This window comes from Clinocottus analis, unplaced genomic scaffold, assembly GCF_023055335.1.
Source record: "Clinocottus analis isolate CAN_PGR_092001 unplaced genomic scaffold, fCliAna1.0.p SCAF_9, whole genome shotgun sequence".
In the NCBI taxonomy this organism is placed as follows: Eukaryota; Metazoa; Chordata; class Actinopteri; order Perciformes; family Cottidae; genus Clinocottus; species Clinocottus analis.
In genome coordinates, this window is record NW_027176251.1 from 10,727,197 (window position 1) to 10,740,894 (window position 13,698).

General features: G+C 42.3%; 1 protein-coding gene and 1 long non-coding RNA gene across 2 annotated transcripts; one reads left to right on the forward strand and one right to left on the reverse strand.

The window, feature by feature from the left end:
• Positions 1–3,663: 3,663 nt before the first annotated feature.
• Positions 3,664–7,926, reverse strand: LOC137781802 (NLR family CARD domain-containing protein 3-like). Its single transcript, XM_068570794.1, has 7 exons — positions 7,599–7,926; positions 7,091–7,168; positions 6,896–6,946; positions 4,972–6,781; positions 4,666–4,752; positions 4,126–4,293; positions 3,664–3,997 (listed from the first exon to the last, which is right to left on the reverse strand). Exons 1-7 carry the CDS (start codon positions 7,924–7,926, stop codon positions 3,664–3,666), a joined length of 2,856 nt encoding a protein of 951 aa, XP_068426895.1.
• Positions 7,927–12,771: 4,845 nt separating this feature from the next.
• LOC137780733 (uncharacterized) lies at positions 12,772–13,589 on the forward strand. The gene is made up of 3 exons (XR_011077164.1): positions 12,772–12,851; positions 12,946–13,111; positions 13,222–13,589. It is a non-coding gene; the product is annotated as an uncharacterized lncRNA (long non-coding RNA).
• Positions 13,590–13,698: the final 109 nt, after the last annotated feature.

The following is a 13,698-nucleotide window of genomic DNA, read 5'->3' on the forward strand; positions in this document are numbered from 1 at the left end:
CAGAAACTCTGGAGATCACACAACAAACAATTCACATGTTGCATGTTTAGTGCATTTCATTCATAATTAATTATTTATAGATTATTAAAGATTTTTAGAATAGGGTTTATTAATGAGAACATTATTAAACACAATATTTGCAGATGTTTGCTGAATCTATTTGTATTTTTTTTAATCTTTATCAATGTGAAGGTTTAAAAGTAGCCTGGATGTGATTCTGAGCCACTGAAAGTCAACTAAATTAAATTATTTTAGGTCTGTCAACATCTCAGACGATTGAACAATTATATCAAACATTACTAATTAATAAAACAAATTTTGCAAATTTGCCAGGCTTTTATGAAACTTAGTGATGGAGATATTCAACAAAAGGGTAATACCGGTTTAGTGTTTCCACAGTGTGAGAGAAAATAATTTGTTTCATAATATTCAGTTGATTACTGCAACAACATGCTGCTTTTTTAACACGACTTGGAAGAAGTCATGATAAAATGGAGAAAAAGGAAAGAAATTGATGAATCATCTAAGAAGTTATGACTTACATTTTCTTCAGCTCCTTCAAGCAGATACAGGGGAGATGTGTAGAGAGGTGAAGTTCCTTAAAGTTGTGCTGCTTTTACAAATAGCTTGACTTGAAAAAGAGGATGTCACTAAACGGTGCATGGGTGTTACAATAATATGTACTTATTTATCTGAAATTATTTAACACTCTAACATCCGTCCCTCGTGAGCCTTTATTGTCAAAGTGATTTACGCAGTGTTCATAAAACAATAACAGCTCTGAACTATATACTGAGAGGATCCAATGTGCTCTGCTCTCCACCCAGCCTTCACTCACCAAAAGACTCATATGTGAGAATGCTGTTTATAGACTTTAGTTCAGCATTTAACACCATAATCCCACAAAAACTCATCTTGACCAGCTGCTGCTCAACACTGTGCTGTGTAACTGGCTGCTGGACCTCCTCAGTGAGAGGATTTGTGACATGACGAGCTGCTCAAAGCACTTGAATATGGGGGTCAGCGCCACCGGATGATTAAAGCAGGATGGAGTGGATTTATTCTGCACAGGTGATGGTGGTGGCCTTGAAGCATGATGGAACAACAGCTTGTCTCAGATACATAAAGACATCCGTGAATACATCCTTATATTTAGCAGAAAGATGTTGCTGTTGCAGGTCTGTGGTACGGGTTAATAGTTAGTGATGGTCTGCATGCCCTGCCACAGGCTCTGTGTATCTCTGTTGTCTTTAAAGTGACGGGTTAGCTTATTTGTGTATTTCTGTTTTACTTGTCTGATGCTGTGGGGTCGAGAGCCAACCTGGCTCTCACGCTTCTCAGGATAGTTTCATCCTCAGGCTCTGAAGGTGTTGTTTCTGGCCCTCAGCAGCCGATGGACGCCCCCTCTCGGCCATGGCTTCAGGTTAGCCCGAGTTGTGATGGTTTTCATGTCATCTCGTTTCATGTGATAACCCGGCTCTTAGGCCATGACAAATACGGCGAAGATGACAGTTGAGGATAACTTAGGATGTTAATTTACCTTACATAAAAACACAGTTACCTGTATGAAGTGTGGCAGTCAGTAACATCAGTAATGTCCATGTGTGTAGGTGTTGTCAGTAAAACCCAAAGATGCCCAGCAGCAATGGTCGGGTATCGCTCCACCAAACCCGCGCCATGAGCGACGCTAGTGCAGGGCTCTTATGCAGGTTCCCTTCCCGGCTCAGGTGCTCTGCATCACGCAATCTGCTTGTTACGGACACAAGCACACCTGCAGTAAATGATCAGGGGCCGTCACATGTGGGTCACATCATCAATGCACTTACTAATGTAAGAAGTAACACAGTACTACTCCTCAATGTCTGGGTGATTGTTGTATGTGGCTGCCTGCTTGAACAATCTCCAGTCTGTTGAGTCAAAGCTTTCTTGGAGGGTGGAGGTGTGTTCTATTTTTTTTAAGGAGTACTCAAAGTCCCAAAAGATGTTTGTTTCACCTTCTGTGAACAAATCTCCAAATGTGAAAATGTTGATATCTAGTGGGAACAAGATTATCCCGCCTCAAAATCAACAGAGCGCAGTGATATAGAAACACCTTTTGGAGGAGGCATTTTCAAGTCTTTACTAGAGCTGTCTCTGGTTTTTACCCAGCTGTTGGACTGCTTTGAAGACTATACTAACTATTATCGTTATAATGCCTAAACATGATTTGAGAAGTTTTTAAACAATGTTAATATAAATTTGAAAACAATAGTTTAAATTGTATATCCACATTTAACAATAAGTGAAACTCACATGAAAAGTCAGCTGTTTAACTTAACAGCATGACTTATTGTGAGTGATCTGGATCAGCTGACAGAAATGTATGTTTTGACATAAATAATAATTGCTCTACTTTTTGTATACTATTTGCAAATTATAATAATTGCATAAACAAGACCAAAGCATTTCTCCAAAGGAAACGAGTGACGTGTAAGAAAACAGACAATTAAACCTTTTGATGACACATCCATTTTTGGACAAAAATTGAAATACAGGGGATTGATGCTCTGAAGATATAAAACTGACAACAGTTTTGACTAAGAGGAAACGTTCACTTTTTTGTCGCCTTTCTTTTCTCAACTGTGTGTGTACTAACCACGTGAGATTGTAAAAAGGCGACGCCTTCGAATGATGCTGTACAAATGTGTTCACTGGAGGCTTGATTTAACATTATTTATAATGAATGAATATCTGTAGAGCAGTGTAAAACAATGGAAAAAAACATAATCGAATAATCTGCTAACAGTTCGAAATTACAAAAAGATTAATTTTTGTACATTTTCACATTTTCAAATATATGATGGTTGATTTAACAAAGAGTGAAGAAACTTACATCTATCAAAAATATTGCAAAACAAGTTAAAAATCAGAAAAGTCAGAGGGAGAAAATAAGAGTCATCGTTAACGTGCCATTCTGTTGACCTTCTCTTGAAGTGCAAAGCCACAAGGAACGGGTACATTTGTAATTTCCCTCATTGTTTGTTTTTTCCTTCAGATATATGTTTTTCTTTTTATCCGACCCATTATGTCAAACAAACATCTTGGAGCGATAACTTTCCTTTCGCCACAAACTAAGTTTGATAAAGGTGACAAAATACACAAATGACCAAAAGGCATTATTGTTTCATTAATTAGGGACCCATGTTATATTTTAAATGCTATCTAGGCTTTGCATCAATACATATATGTATCACCTGTTTATCAGAATGTCTCCAACATATGGAAATATGTAATCAAACATAGTTTAGGGTCAATTAAACCCCAGTGGGTTTTTACAAACTTTTATACAACTCCAATCAGAGCAAACTATAGTAATAAACTATAAGATCTAGGTCATATTCTGTACACGTCATTATCTTCAGTCCTGAGCGGCCCCCAGCTAGAAAACCCCCAGCTGGACCCAAATGATCGCCTTTAATAGTCATAAAGAATCAAGCCGATAAAATAATGTTCAGTATTTGTTAGCGTTGTTAAAGAGGGTCCAGGTCAACAGGAGCCCAAACAGAACAGATTAATATGAATTCCACTTTTACAGATTGAAGTCAGATTGTGAGTTGACTTGTGGTAGATGAAATATGAAAGCATCTGCCCCAAACACACACACACACACACACACACAATTTGCTACATAACTTGTCTTCCTCCAATCAGATTCTTGGAGGACTTCAGCAACTCTTCAATATTTGCCTGGAGCTCCTTGGCCTTCTCTGCGTTCTGTCCTTTCTCCACCTGTTCTTCTGCCACCTGGAGCCCCTTCAGCACCGACTGCAGGGCATCTGCATTCTTCACAGAGTCCATCTGGTCTCTGTCGGCCCGGATCTCGTCCACCCAGTCCAGGTACGCCTGAAGTAATCCAAGGTCATCCACAAAGTTTGCAATGATTCGGAGTCCCGGTCGATGATGCTCCAGCTCCCTTAGCCTCCTCCTCCCCACCTCTCCAATGTCATTCCCAACAATGCTGATGAAGGAGAAGATTGTCGGGTAAGTGGCATTAACTCACACTAGATGGCAGTGTTCCACACATTATTACGTTGAGCGCACTGAGCAGAAGTTGATGTTTATTTATGTTTATAAGTTTATTCTTACGTCAGTGTCTTCAGAGAGGTGTTTTTGCTGAGGCAGGCGACGATGTTTTCTGTTCCTCGCTCTGTGATGCCGGTGATGTCCAGATAGAGTTCCTCCACAGTGGTGTTGTGCTCCAGCGCGTTCCACAGCTCCAAAACCCCCTCCGGACCCAGGTTGTTGCCACACATGCTGTACACACAAGTAGAACAATTGTGTTGCAGTTAAAGACATACATAGTGTTGTGTCTAATGACTCGTAGCAAGTCAGAAGGATCAGCGTATCTGGAGCTCTGCACAGTTCTTGACAAGCATTAAATTCAGACCCCTCAAACCAAGGCCTTCACATGTGTTAAAAGTCTTACATTTCATTTCCTGTTAACAGGAACAGTTACAACTTCTTTTTCACGTGAGCTGTCAAGAGATGATGCAGCTATAGGTCACTCAGATTTGTTGATTATATAACCAATAATTATTGTTTTATACAGCTGAAGTACTGTCAGGAATGTAATATAAATAGCAAGCGAAATTATTAAAAAGTGTTATTATGATAGTAAAGACTTACTATAGCTTCTTTACTCGGCACTCATTTGATTTCAGAATCGTTGATTCTAAAATAGCTGCTTGCTTGTCCAGGCAGTTGTATCTCAAACTGAAAGAGAATAGAAAAATATGAGGTCAACATTGTTTTTAGCAGTCCATTCATCCGTCACGCATGCTCGGCCACACATAGACTGACAAGCATGCAGACACAGGAAGACGATACAAGCTCCACACAAAAAAGGCATCATAACTTAAACCCAAACTTATTAAATTCAACTTGTACTTTTCATCATTTGACAGGTTCATAATAGTCAAGTCAGTTACTCACTAGAGGGATTCACATCGGTGTAGAATTGGCCCCAGTCGGTTTAGTCCTCTGTTTCCGATGTTGGAGTAGCCTAAGTTGAGCTCCTTCAGCGTGTGAGGCGAGAACTGCAGCACGTAGTGCATAGCTGCACAGTCCACTACACTCAGCTTCATCTTGAACAGGTTGAGATTCCTGATCTCTGGCGCTGCCACGCTGGTGGCTTCCTTTGTGTGGAACTCCATCAGGCAGTGGAGGAGATTCAGGGCGACCTGGTTCTTGAGCTTTCTACCCTTAAACTGGTCTTGGAACCACAAACCCAGCCGGGCGGGGGCGCCACCCGCTCGCTCCACGGGGCACACAACAAGGCCATCCAACTGACCTGCCAGCCGAGCTCGGAGCATTCCCATGAAGAAGCGCGTGAACATCTGGAGGCTCTCCAGCTTGTCCGTGCTGAGGTCTGTGTTTTGCAGGGGCTCAGCTGTGGAGGATGGTGGTGGTAGCCCAAAGCACCAGAAGTCCAGAGCTTGGATTATGTCGTCCTGGCTGAAGAGGTTGATTGCGCAGTAAAGCGCAGCCAGATGCTCTTGAACAGTCAAGTGGAAGAAAGAAAACATCTCCACCGTCTCCTCTCTGAGAGGCTGGAGGATGTGACAGAGAAAGGTGCTCTGGAGATCAGCAGGTGTAACACCAAAGCTCTCCAAATCTGCTCTGTTGAACATGATCTTTTTCTGGAGAAGGCTTTCATAAGCCAGTTTCCCCAGGTTTGTCAGTTGCTGCTTTGCCAGTGAGAGAACCTCAGATCTCGGGGTGCCTCTCTCTGCACTTCCCCTCAGCGCATGGTGCTTGACTGCCGTAAACAGGTAGCAGAAATATACCTCGCTGACTGTTCTGGGCGGGTTTAGCTCCAGAGACTTTGAGTCACCGACGTCTGGATAGCCTGGAGAGAAGAACTCAGCCATGGCGGTGCAGATGATGTAGCAATAAAGAGGGATGAAGGACAGCACGAAAAGGTTGTCATTGTTCAAGATGTAATTGTAGACTTTTTCAGCAACGTCCCTGTCTTTGTAGAACTTGGCCGTGTATTCCTTCACCTGGTCCTCCTCAAAGCCCAGCACCACACAACATCTCTGGAAGAAACGTTTGGGAGCTTGAGTGGACGGTCGTGTCGTGAGAATGACTGACGCCTCTGGGAGGAGGCTTCCCTTGATTAAAGCCACCATCAGCTCTGACACCGGCACCCGCGAATGGACGTCGATGCTTTTGTCAGGACTGCTCCAGTCCAAGGGGAATTTGAACTCGTCTAATCCATCTAAAATGAAGAGCAGAGAGCTTGGCGACGTGAAAAGGTCCGGCAGAGCTGACTTCAGGTACCGGAACCGTTCTCCAAGCAGCTCCAATAAGCTCAGTGGTGCTTCGATCAGATTGAGCTCTCTGAAGCGCAGGTCAAAAACGCAGGTGAACTCACGCATGTTCTTCCCAATCGCCCACTCATAGACGAGTCTCTGAACTGCCACGCTCTTTCCAATACCAGCAATACCCTTCACTTTAACCCGTTTGGGGGGCCGCCCCGATGTTCCTTGGGGGCTCAGCAGATGGCCCGGCCGGATACGCTGGCAAGCCTGGTGGACATAGATGCGAGCTCGTCTGCTCGCCAGGTCAAAGTACTCATGTTGGCTGCTGTCAACTAAGTCGTCGTCTTCCGTCACAAAGAGGTCAGTGTAGCGGATCTCGATGTGAGAAGCTGAGTTTGAAGCCACGCCCTCGCCCTCTGAGTAGCACTTCAACCGCTCTGTGCGTTTCAGAAGGGTTGTTTTATGAGCAGAAATAGGAACTGAAGTGAAGAACAGGAAGAGGAAATATATTGTCAACAAACTACAATTACTTAAACAGTGTTTCTGTATTTTTTACTTATTTTTTCCTTCAGTTTCCTAAGATGATGACGCACCTCGGATGTTGGCCTGCTTCACACTCCTGCCGGGTTTCAGTTCTGCTTTAGCTGCACAATGAAGATCATTTAGCTTGAATCTATTTTTAAACATGTCAAGTTAAGTATTTGTTTTACCACTAGAAAGAAAAGACATTCGAAATAATATAAATAATTTTCTAATATCTAGTTTTTCATATGATAATAAAGCCATACCTTTAACCTCCGTGGTCAGGGTGAATCCTTTGCTTTTTCCTTTGAACAGTTTAGCAATGGGGCCTTTAGGCTTCTTCTCTGTGGATATCACAGGATTCATATGGTAAATAATGCATTTGATATTAATGAGATTACAAAAGTCATAATACAAAGTCAAAAGGAATCATCCTCTGGGTATGTTTATCCATGCACAGTTGTTGAGATATTTCCGTCTTGACCAAAGTGGAGGACTGACAGGCAGACAGACTTTGCCATTCCAAGAACTCTTTTACATTTACAGTCCTCCATCGCCAAAGTCAGCGAAAAAAAACTTGGCAAGACATCACGTTTGATTGTACTCTGTTAATAATCTTCTCACACCTCTGTGCACATGCAGGAAAACTTGATTTTGTTTCAGTCTGTCATTTTGGCAGGCAAAACATTGCCAACAATATTATTCCTTACAGTTCCTTACACTTAAAACGTACGTTTTCTCACAGTCATCACCAGTATATTAAAGCATCCTGACCTTCAGCTCCCACAGGTGCAGGCGCTGGCTTACTGACGGGATCGTCTCTGCAGTGTCTCTCCACCCAGAGCTGCAGATCTCTGCCGTAATAATCCTGCACCTCCTTCAGCACCTGCAGAAACTTTCTGCAGCTCTCCTCGGTGGCACACACCATCTCGAGAGCCTGGGCCACGGCATTGGAAGGTGACCTCTCCAGCAGAGACAGGTAGTGGGCAGAGGACAGCACCTCAGCATCACGCAGCCAGCGCAGCAAAGGTGCCGGGTGGTCAAGAGTCCACTTCAGCAGCAAGTCCCTCTGGGACCGGACCAATTGCTGAGCTGAGTTCATGGCTTAAGCAAATACTGTTGAATGGAACAAAACAAATACACAACAAGATGTCAAGGCAATAACATACAGTTGAAATTCTAACTATGAAACGTACAGTTCAGTCAGGAATCATTTGCTTACCTTAAAGAATTATTTGGTTGCTATGTTCTGTGTTACTTGCCCACATTTGTAGTTTTGCCATTGCAGTCACGAGTGTTTGCAGCAGAGCTTTTGTCCTCCGTCTTAAGGTGCAGGGAGGCGGAGTGCAACGACTCGCTGTCAGCAGTGATACCACCTATTCAAGAAGTCCATGTCCATAGTACAAAGTGGACCTCTGATTAACTTTTGTTTGATCTTGCAGAAAGGCGCCAATTCCCTCAAGAGACTCGGGAGTAGCACACGAGGTGAAGAAAATTATCGAAGCATGCATTGCATGCATTTTCATGACATACTGTGACTTCAAAATCTGAAAGGAAAAATAAGACTTAGTAAAGCCGTCTTATTTGTGTATATATATATATATATGTATATATATATATATATATATATATATATATATATATATATATATATATATATATATATGAACAGACTAAACAGTCTATTGTAAGTACAAAGATTCACACTTTTGACCTTTGCTTCATCCTCTTACATAACTACGGTGACCTAGTTACATTGACGGATATATATTGTCGATTTTAGAGCTATAAATCTGTGTCAGACAGAAAAGTGAATCATTAATCAGGTGTATTCAACTTTCAATGGAACTTTTATTGCTATCCCACTGGAATAGGTTTGGTCTGTGTCAACAGAAATGAAAACATTTAGTTGTGGAAGACTTTGAGGAAATGGCCAACAGCATGAGAGTGACTCAGTCATTGTCATGTGTTGTCAAATACTTGCTGAGGTCTTTCTTTCCAAAAAGTTCCTTCTTCCACCACTTGCATGAGCATGTGAATATTGTTGGAAAGCTACTATTGCAGATTTTAAAAGCCATCATTTATTAATTAATTCCTAAATTATAGTCATGAAGCCATTATTTCCTATTTTTAAATTTATCTTTTACTAACTATTGCACTATGTTTATTGTCACGTACGAATCACCAAGCCAAATCCCCTGTGTGTGTAGCGTCCTTCACAATAAAACAGGCTTTGATTCTGATAAGTTCAGCAGTGTCTAATGAATAAACAACATACACGACATGAATATCATAGAAGATATTGACGATTTTGGGAAAGTTGAAGAGGTGAGTGGAAGCATCAAAGTGAAGTCATACCAGCAGCAGAATAAAACACTCTCAACTTCCCCCTCTTTGCTCCATTGTTCATCCTGTCCTCTGTCTGAGCCGGCAGAGCAGCGTTGCAGTCATGCATGTGGACAGTGTCTTTCTTTTGTGTCCTCTGATGTTTGGTGAGTAATTTAATAATTTATACTTGGATTTTCTTCAGATTTCTGTAAAAATGAAATTAATTATTCAGTCACCTCCATAAATGATCCCCTGTTGGCTCTGTTAGCACTATAATTATTATAGCAGATGGATAGATTGTGTCGGTGAATGTCTCCTGCAGAATACTGTAGTGGATGAATACATTATATTCATAGATGAGAATACTTTCTTTTTTATACATTTTTTATAAATTAGCTCCCTCACATTGATGACATTGTGATAACACATATGCAAATGTTTCCTGAAATAATCAAGATCATTTAGATTTTAAAGTATTTACTAAGTAGTAGATTTTCCAGAGTCAGAAGTGCAGTTACCCTCTTCCCTTTTCTAAGTATAAATCTGTTGCGAAATTGTTCTGGGTCTATGCATTCGCAGACAGTGCCGGAAAATACAACTTAAGCTCATGTAAGCTTAAATCATGTACTCTTTGTGATGATCTTTCTCGAAGATATCAAGAGCTTAATTGAGTTAGACCCGTGAGAACTTTGTAGCTTCAAACACACGTTTTAATCGGCCATGCACTCCTGAAATTTTCTTTGAAATCACGGTGGTCAAGTTACAACTTAAGAAGTCATCAAGCGCATAAGGCATCAAGCGCATAAGATCAAGAGGCCAAATTATACAGCTGGATGACTTGATAACAAACCTGCTGTCTTCAGGCCCTGTGTGTTGATCATTATCATTTGCTCTCTATCACAGCAGCCAGTCTGTGGAGGAGGGTCCAGGCTGTCTCTCCTGTGCCCTCAGTCCCTGGCCATGTCCAAGCGCTGGTGGGCTCCTGTGTGGTGATTCCCTGCTCTTTTACACCTCTGGCTCCTATCAGGGGAAGGAAGGAGAAGGTCGACGTGCGGCTGAGGTTCAGAGGCGGCGGCCGCTTCTTCCCTCTCCGCAGCACCGCTTTTAACAGCGAAGACAGAGATCAAGTGAGCCGGGATTTCCTCGGCCGGACGTCCCTCTTTGGGCGAACTCCAGAGGGAGACTGCTCAGTGCAGATGGAGAGGATCAGCCAGGATGACTCACAAGTGTTTGAGATCGCTCTGAAGACAGGCGACAACTTACTCTGGGGGAGGCCAACTCGCTTCAATCTGGATGTTTTGGGTGAGTGAGGGTGTCACTGTGCTGCCTTAATGTCCCCCAATAAAAGCAGTTGTTCTTTGGATCTCTACCAAGCTTATAATGCATGTGTACCAAGGCTTTAGAATCAATATGAAGCATACATACTATATTTTAATGCAGATACACATTAGAGAATCTCCGACACATGACCAATTGCATAAAAAAATCCCCAAATGTCAATTGTATATTGCATATTGAGTGCAGAAGTTTGAGTCGGTGGACGTTTTTTTGCTTTAGTTCAGCTGCATGCCAAGCATAGCAAAACATAAATCAAATAATGAATATAAAAAACACTTTTTATAGTGATTAAATGATCATTTATCAACAAGTACTTTTACATTTTGATAAAAATGATGAAGACTAACTAAAGATTGTGGAATCATCCACCTTAAAAAAAAATCACTTTGAATACACAATCACATATGGGCTGATTGATTAATAGCTCCTATATCTACAAAAATGTGAACATCTGGGAGGACACATCATCCACAATAATGGCTTTTGTATAAAATTCTGCACAGTGCTTTTGTAGATATTTGTATTTATCTTCAATGAAACACACATCAGCAGAAGAAACACAGTAATGATGGAGATTGTCCTCACTGTCAGATACCCCTGAGGCTCCCGTCATCAGCGGCATGTTGTCAGCCACAGAGGGACAGCTGGTCAGCCTGAACTGCTCCGTCAGCTATCACTGCCCCTCCAGACCTCCAGCGCTGCAGTGGATCTGGGAGAGAGGAGCCCAGCTGAACAGCACCTCGCCTGGAGAAGTTCACACGTTCCACCCAGAGCCCCACAGGCCGATGCTACTGGCCCCTTTGTCCTTCACCGTGTCTCACCTGGCGAAACCCAGGCTCAGATGTGAAGTCAGCTACGCGGGAGCACAAGCAGTGGGCGTATCGAGGGATCTGCATGTGACATGTGAGCATTGTACTGACAAGTATATTTGCTTTGACATGTATATTTGTGTTTCTGTGTTCAGTTTACACTTTGTTTTCTTCTTCTTCTTCTCTCATGCTCTGTAGTTTCACCAAAAGATGTAGTGGTTCAGGTCCAGTCCTTGCTAGTGCTGGAGGGGGCCAGCGCCTTGTTGGTCTGCTCCTGTAAAGCTGACCCCCCGGTGACTGAGTACCGCTGGTCTTATATTCAACACGGCCGCACGGTGCACCTCCACCAGCGCACGCACACGGTCCGGGTGTTCAACGTGACCCGGGACATGAGGGTCCACTGCACAGCACGGAACCTGATTGGTCGAGGAGACTCTCAGCCCACTGCGCTGAATATACAATGTAATCCTTGCGTGTCTGTTTAGTAAAATTGTTTGATTGTGTTGAATTTAAAAACCCAAAATACAGCGGGTCCATCAGACCCACAACACCTGCTGAGTAACAAAAAAAATGAACACAATACAAGGGTTAACTTGCAAGCAGACAGTCCAGAAGGTTACTGGTCCAGACCAAGAAACTATCCAATATATAACCTCCAAATTGGCACAAAAAAAAAAGTTGAACATTTTCATTTTGTACGGACTAAACAAAGAAGATATGTCATGTTAATTTGTGAGCTTTAGAAATGCTTTTAGGCATATCTTTAACTTTGGACTCTTTCTCTCACACAGATAAACCAGCCATCCTTCAGCTCTCCACCTGTGTTGTGGAGGATCTGAAGGTGCTGTGTCAGTGTTCAGTTGACTCCAACCCCAAACCAGCAGTCACCTGGAGCGTGAATGGGACGACTCCACCTGGTGACTACAACGTGTCAGTAACTTCTGAGCCTGACGCGCTAACGGCCACTCTGAGGGGCCGCATGGACAGACCTCAGACTGTGATCTGTTTCGCTTTCAACGCATTGGGAAACGACTCCCTGATGTTGCTGCATGGAGGAGAAGGTGTGTTCAAAGCCCCGTTTTTCCACACAAACAAAAACACAGCCTCTTGTTTACTTACTCTGGTGTAGGGATGGTGTTGAAACATCTGTGCAGCATGCCTAGAGCTTGGAAACTCAAGTAGAAGAGAATAAGTTAAGGAGTGTTGCAAAGACGACCTTATGTTGATGTACCTTTATTGTACTATGAGTAAAGCTTTTTAGTGGCTGCAGTCCATCTTATAGTCCTTACCATTGCAATGCTTAGTTTGTTATGTTTTTGTGAATCCATTATATCAAGCTTAAATGGCGTACCATAATCCATGTATGACAAGGCGTGGACAGAACTTTGTATTGCATTATAGTTTTACATCATATGCTGATCCATCGCTGCTCTTTTTGTCGATAAACAGAGATGGCACCTTTGTTGTGGTTGGTGATACCTGCTGTGTCCATTTGCCTGGTCATATTCCTTCTGTCTCTTCTTTTCTACTGCTGCCGAAAGAGAGCTGGAAAGTATGTAGTAAAATACAAATCAGCCTTTTAAATGTTCACTTGTGTTCGTCACACTTGCTCGTGAGTTTTCAAGTACTTGTTGTGCTCCTCTCAGACATGGCCTGAGTAGAGGTCCAGCCGTGTACCCTGAAGGAATGGGAATTTATCAGGACCAGATGCCTCTTTACATTAACTGCACAGAAGTGTCTCATATCTACACCAACGGCAGCTACCAACTCGTATACCAGAACTGCACACCTCTTTTTGTCCATACTAAGCAGGTTGGTTATGTCCTTGGCAACAGAGGGCATTACATAAACATAAATCGCTAAATATCCTAAATCGGTAATTCCCAAAATTCTGGATTAGCAACATCTGCCTTTTTTTTCAGATCCGTCCAATGGGCAGAAGAGGTGGGGAAAGAAGAAAAAGAGGAGAGGACGGAGGAATAGATAGACAAGGTTTCCGAGTAAGAGGCACAAGAGAGGTACAGAGTACCGCTGTGGCCGATGCAGAGACAGCAATCTACCTGGAAATCCTTTGAGCTCACTGTGGCAATAACTCATGATTCACCTGCTTCATTAAACTCACATTAGACTTCACATTCATTATCACACTGATAGTAATGCTTCGGTTATGTAACTTTCAGTTATTGCATATCTTGCACATTCATTGTGTGATCTCTGTAAAATCTAATGGTCTATCTCTTTCCTAATCTCCATATCGAACAATTCCTGCCTCTTTGACTGTTTGCCTTAATTTGCCAGAGCTTTTTTTTGAATATAAAAGATGAAAAGGTTTGATAATTATTTATTTTTTTGTCTTTTCTTCTTGTGGCTATTTTTCTTTGCACATAAACACTGTGATT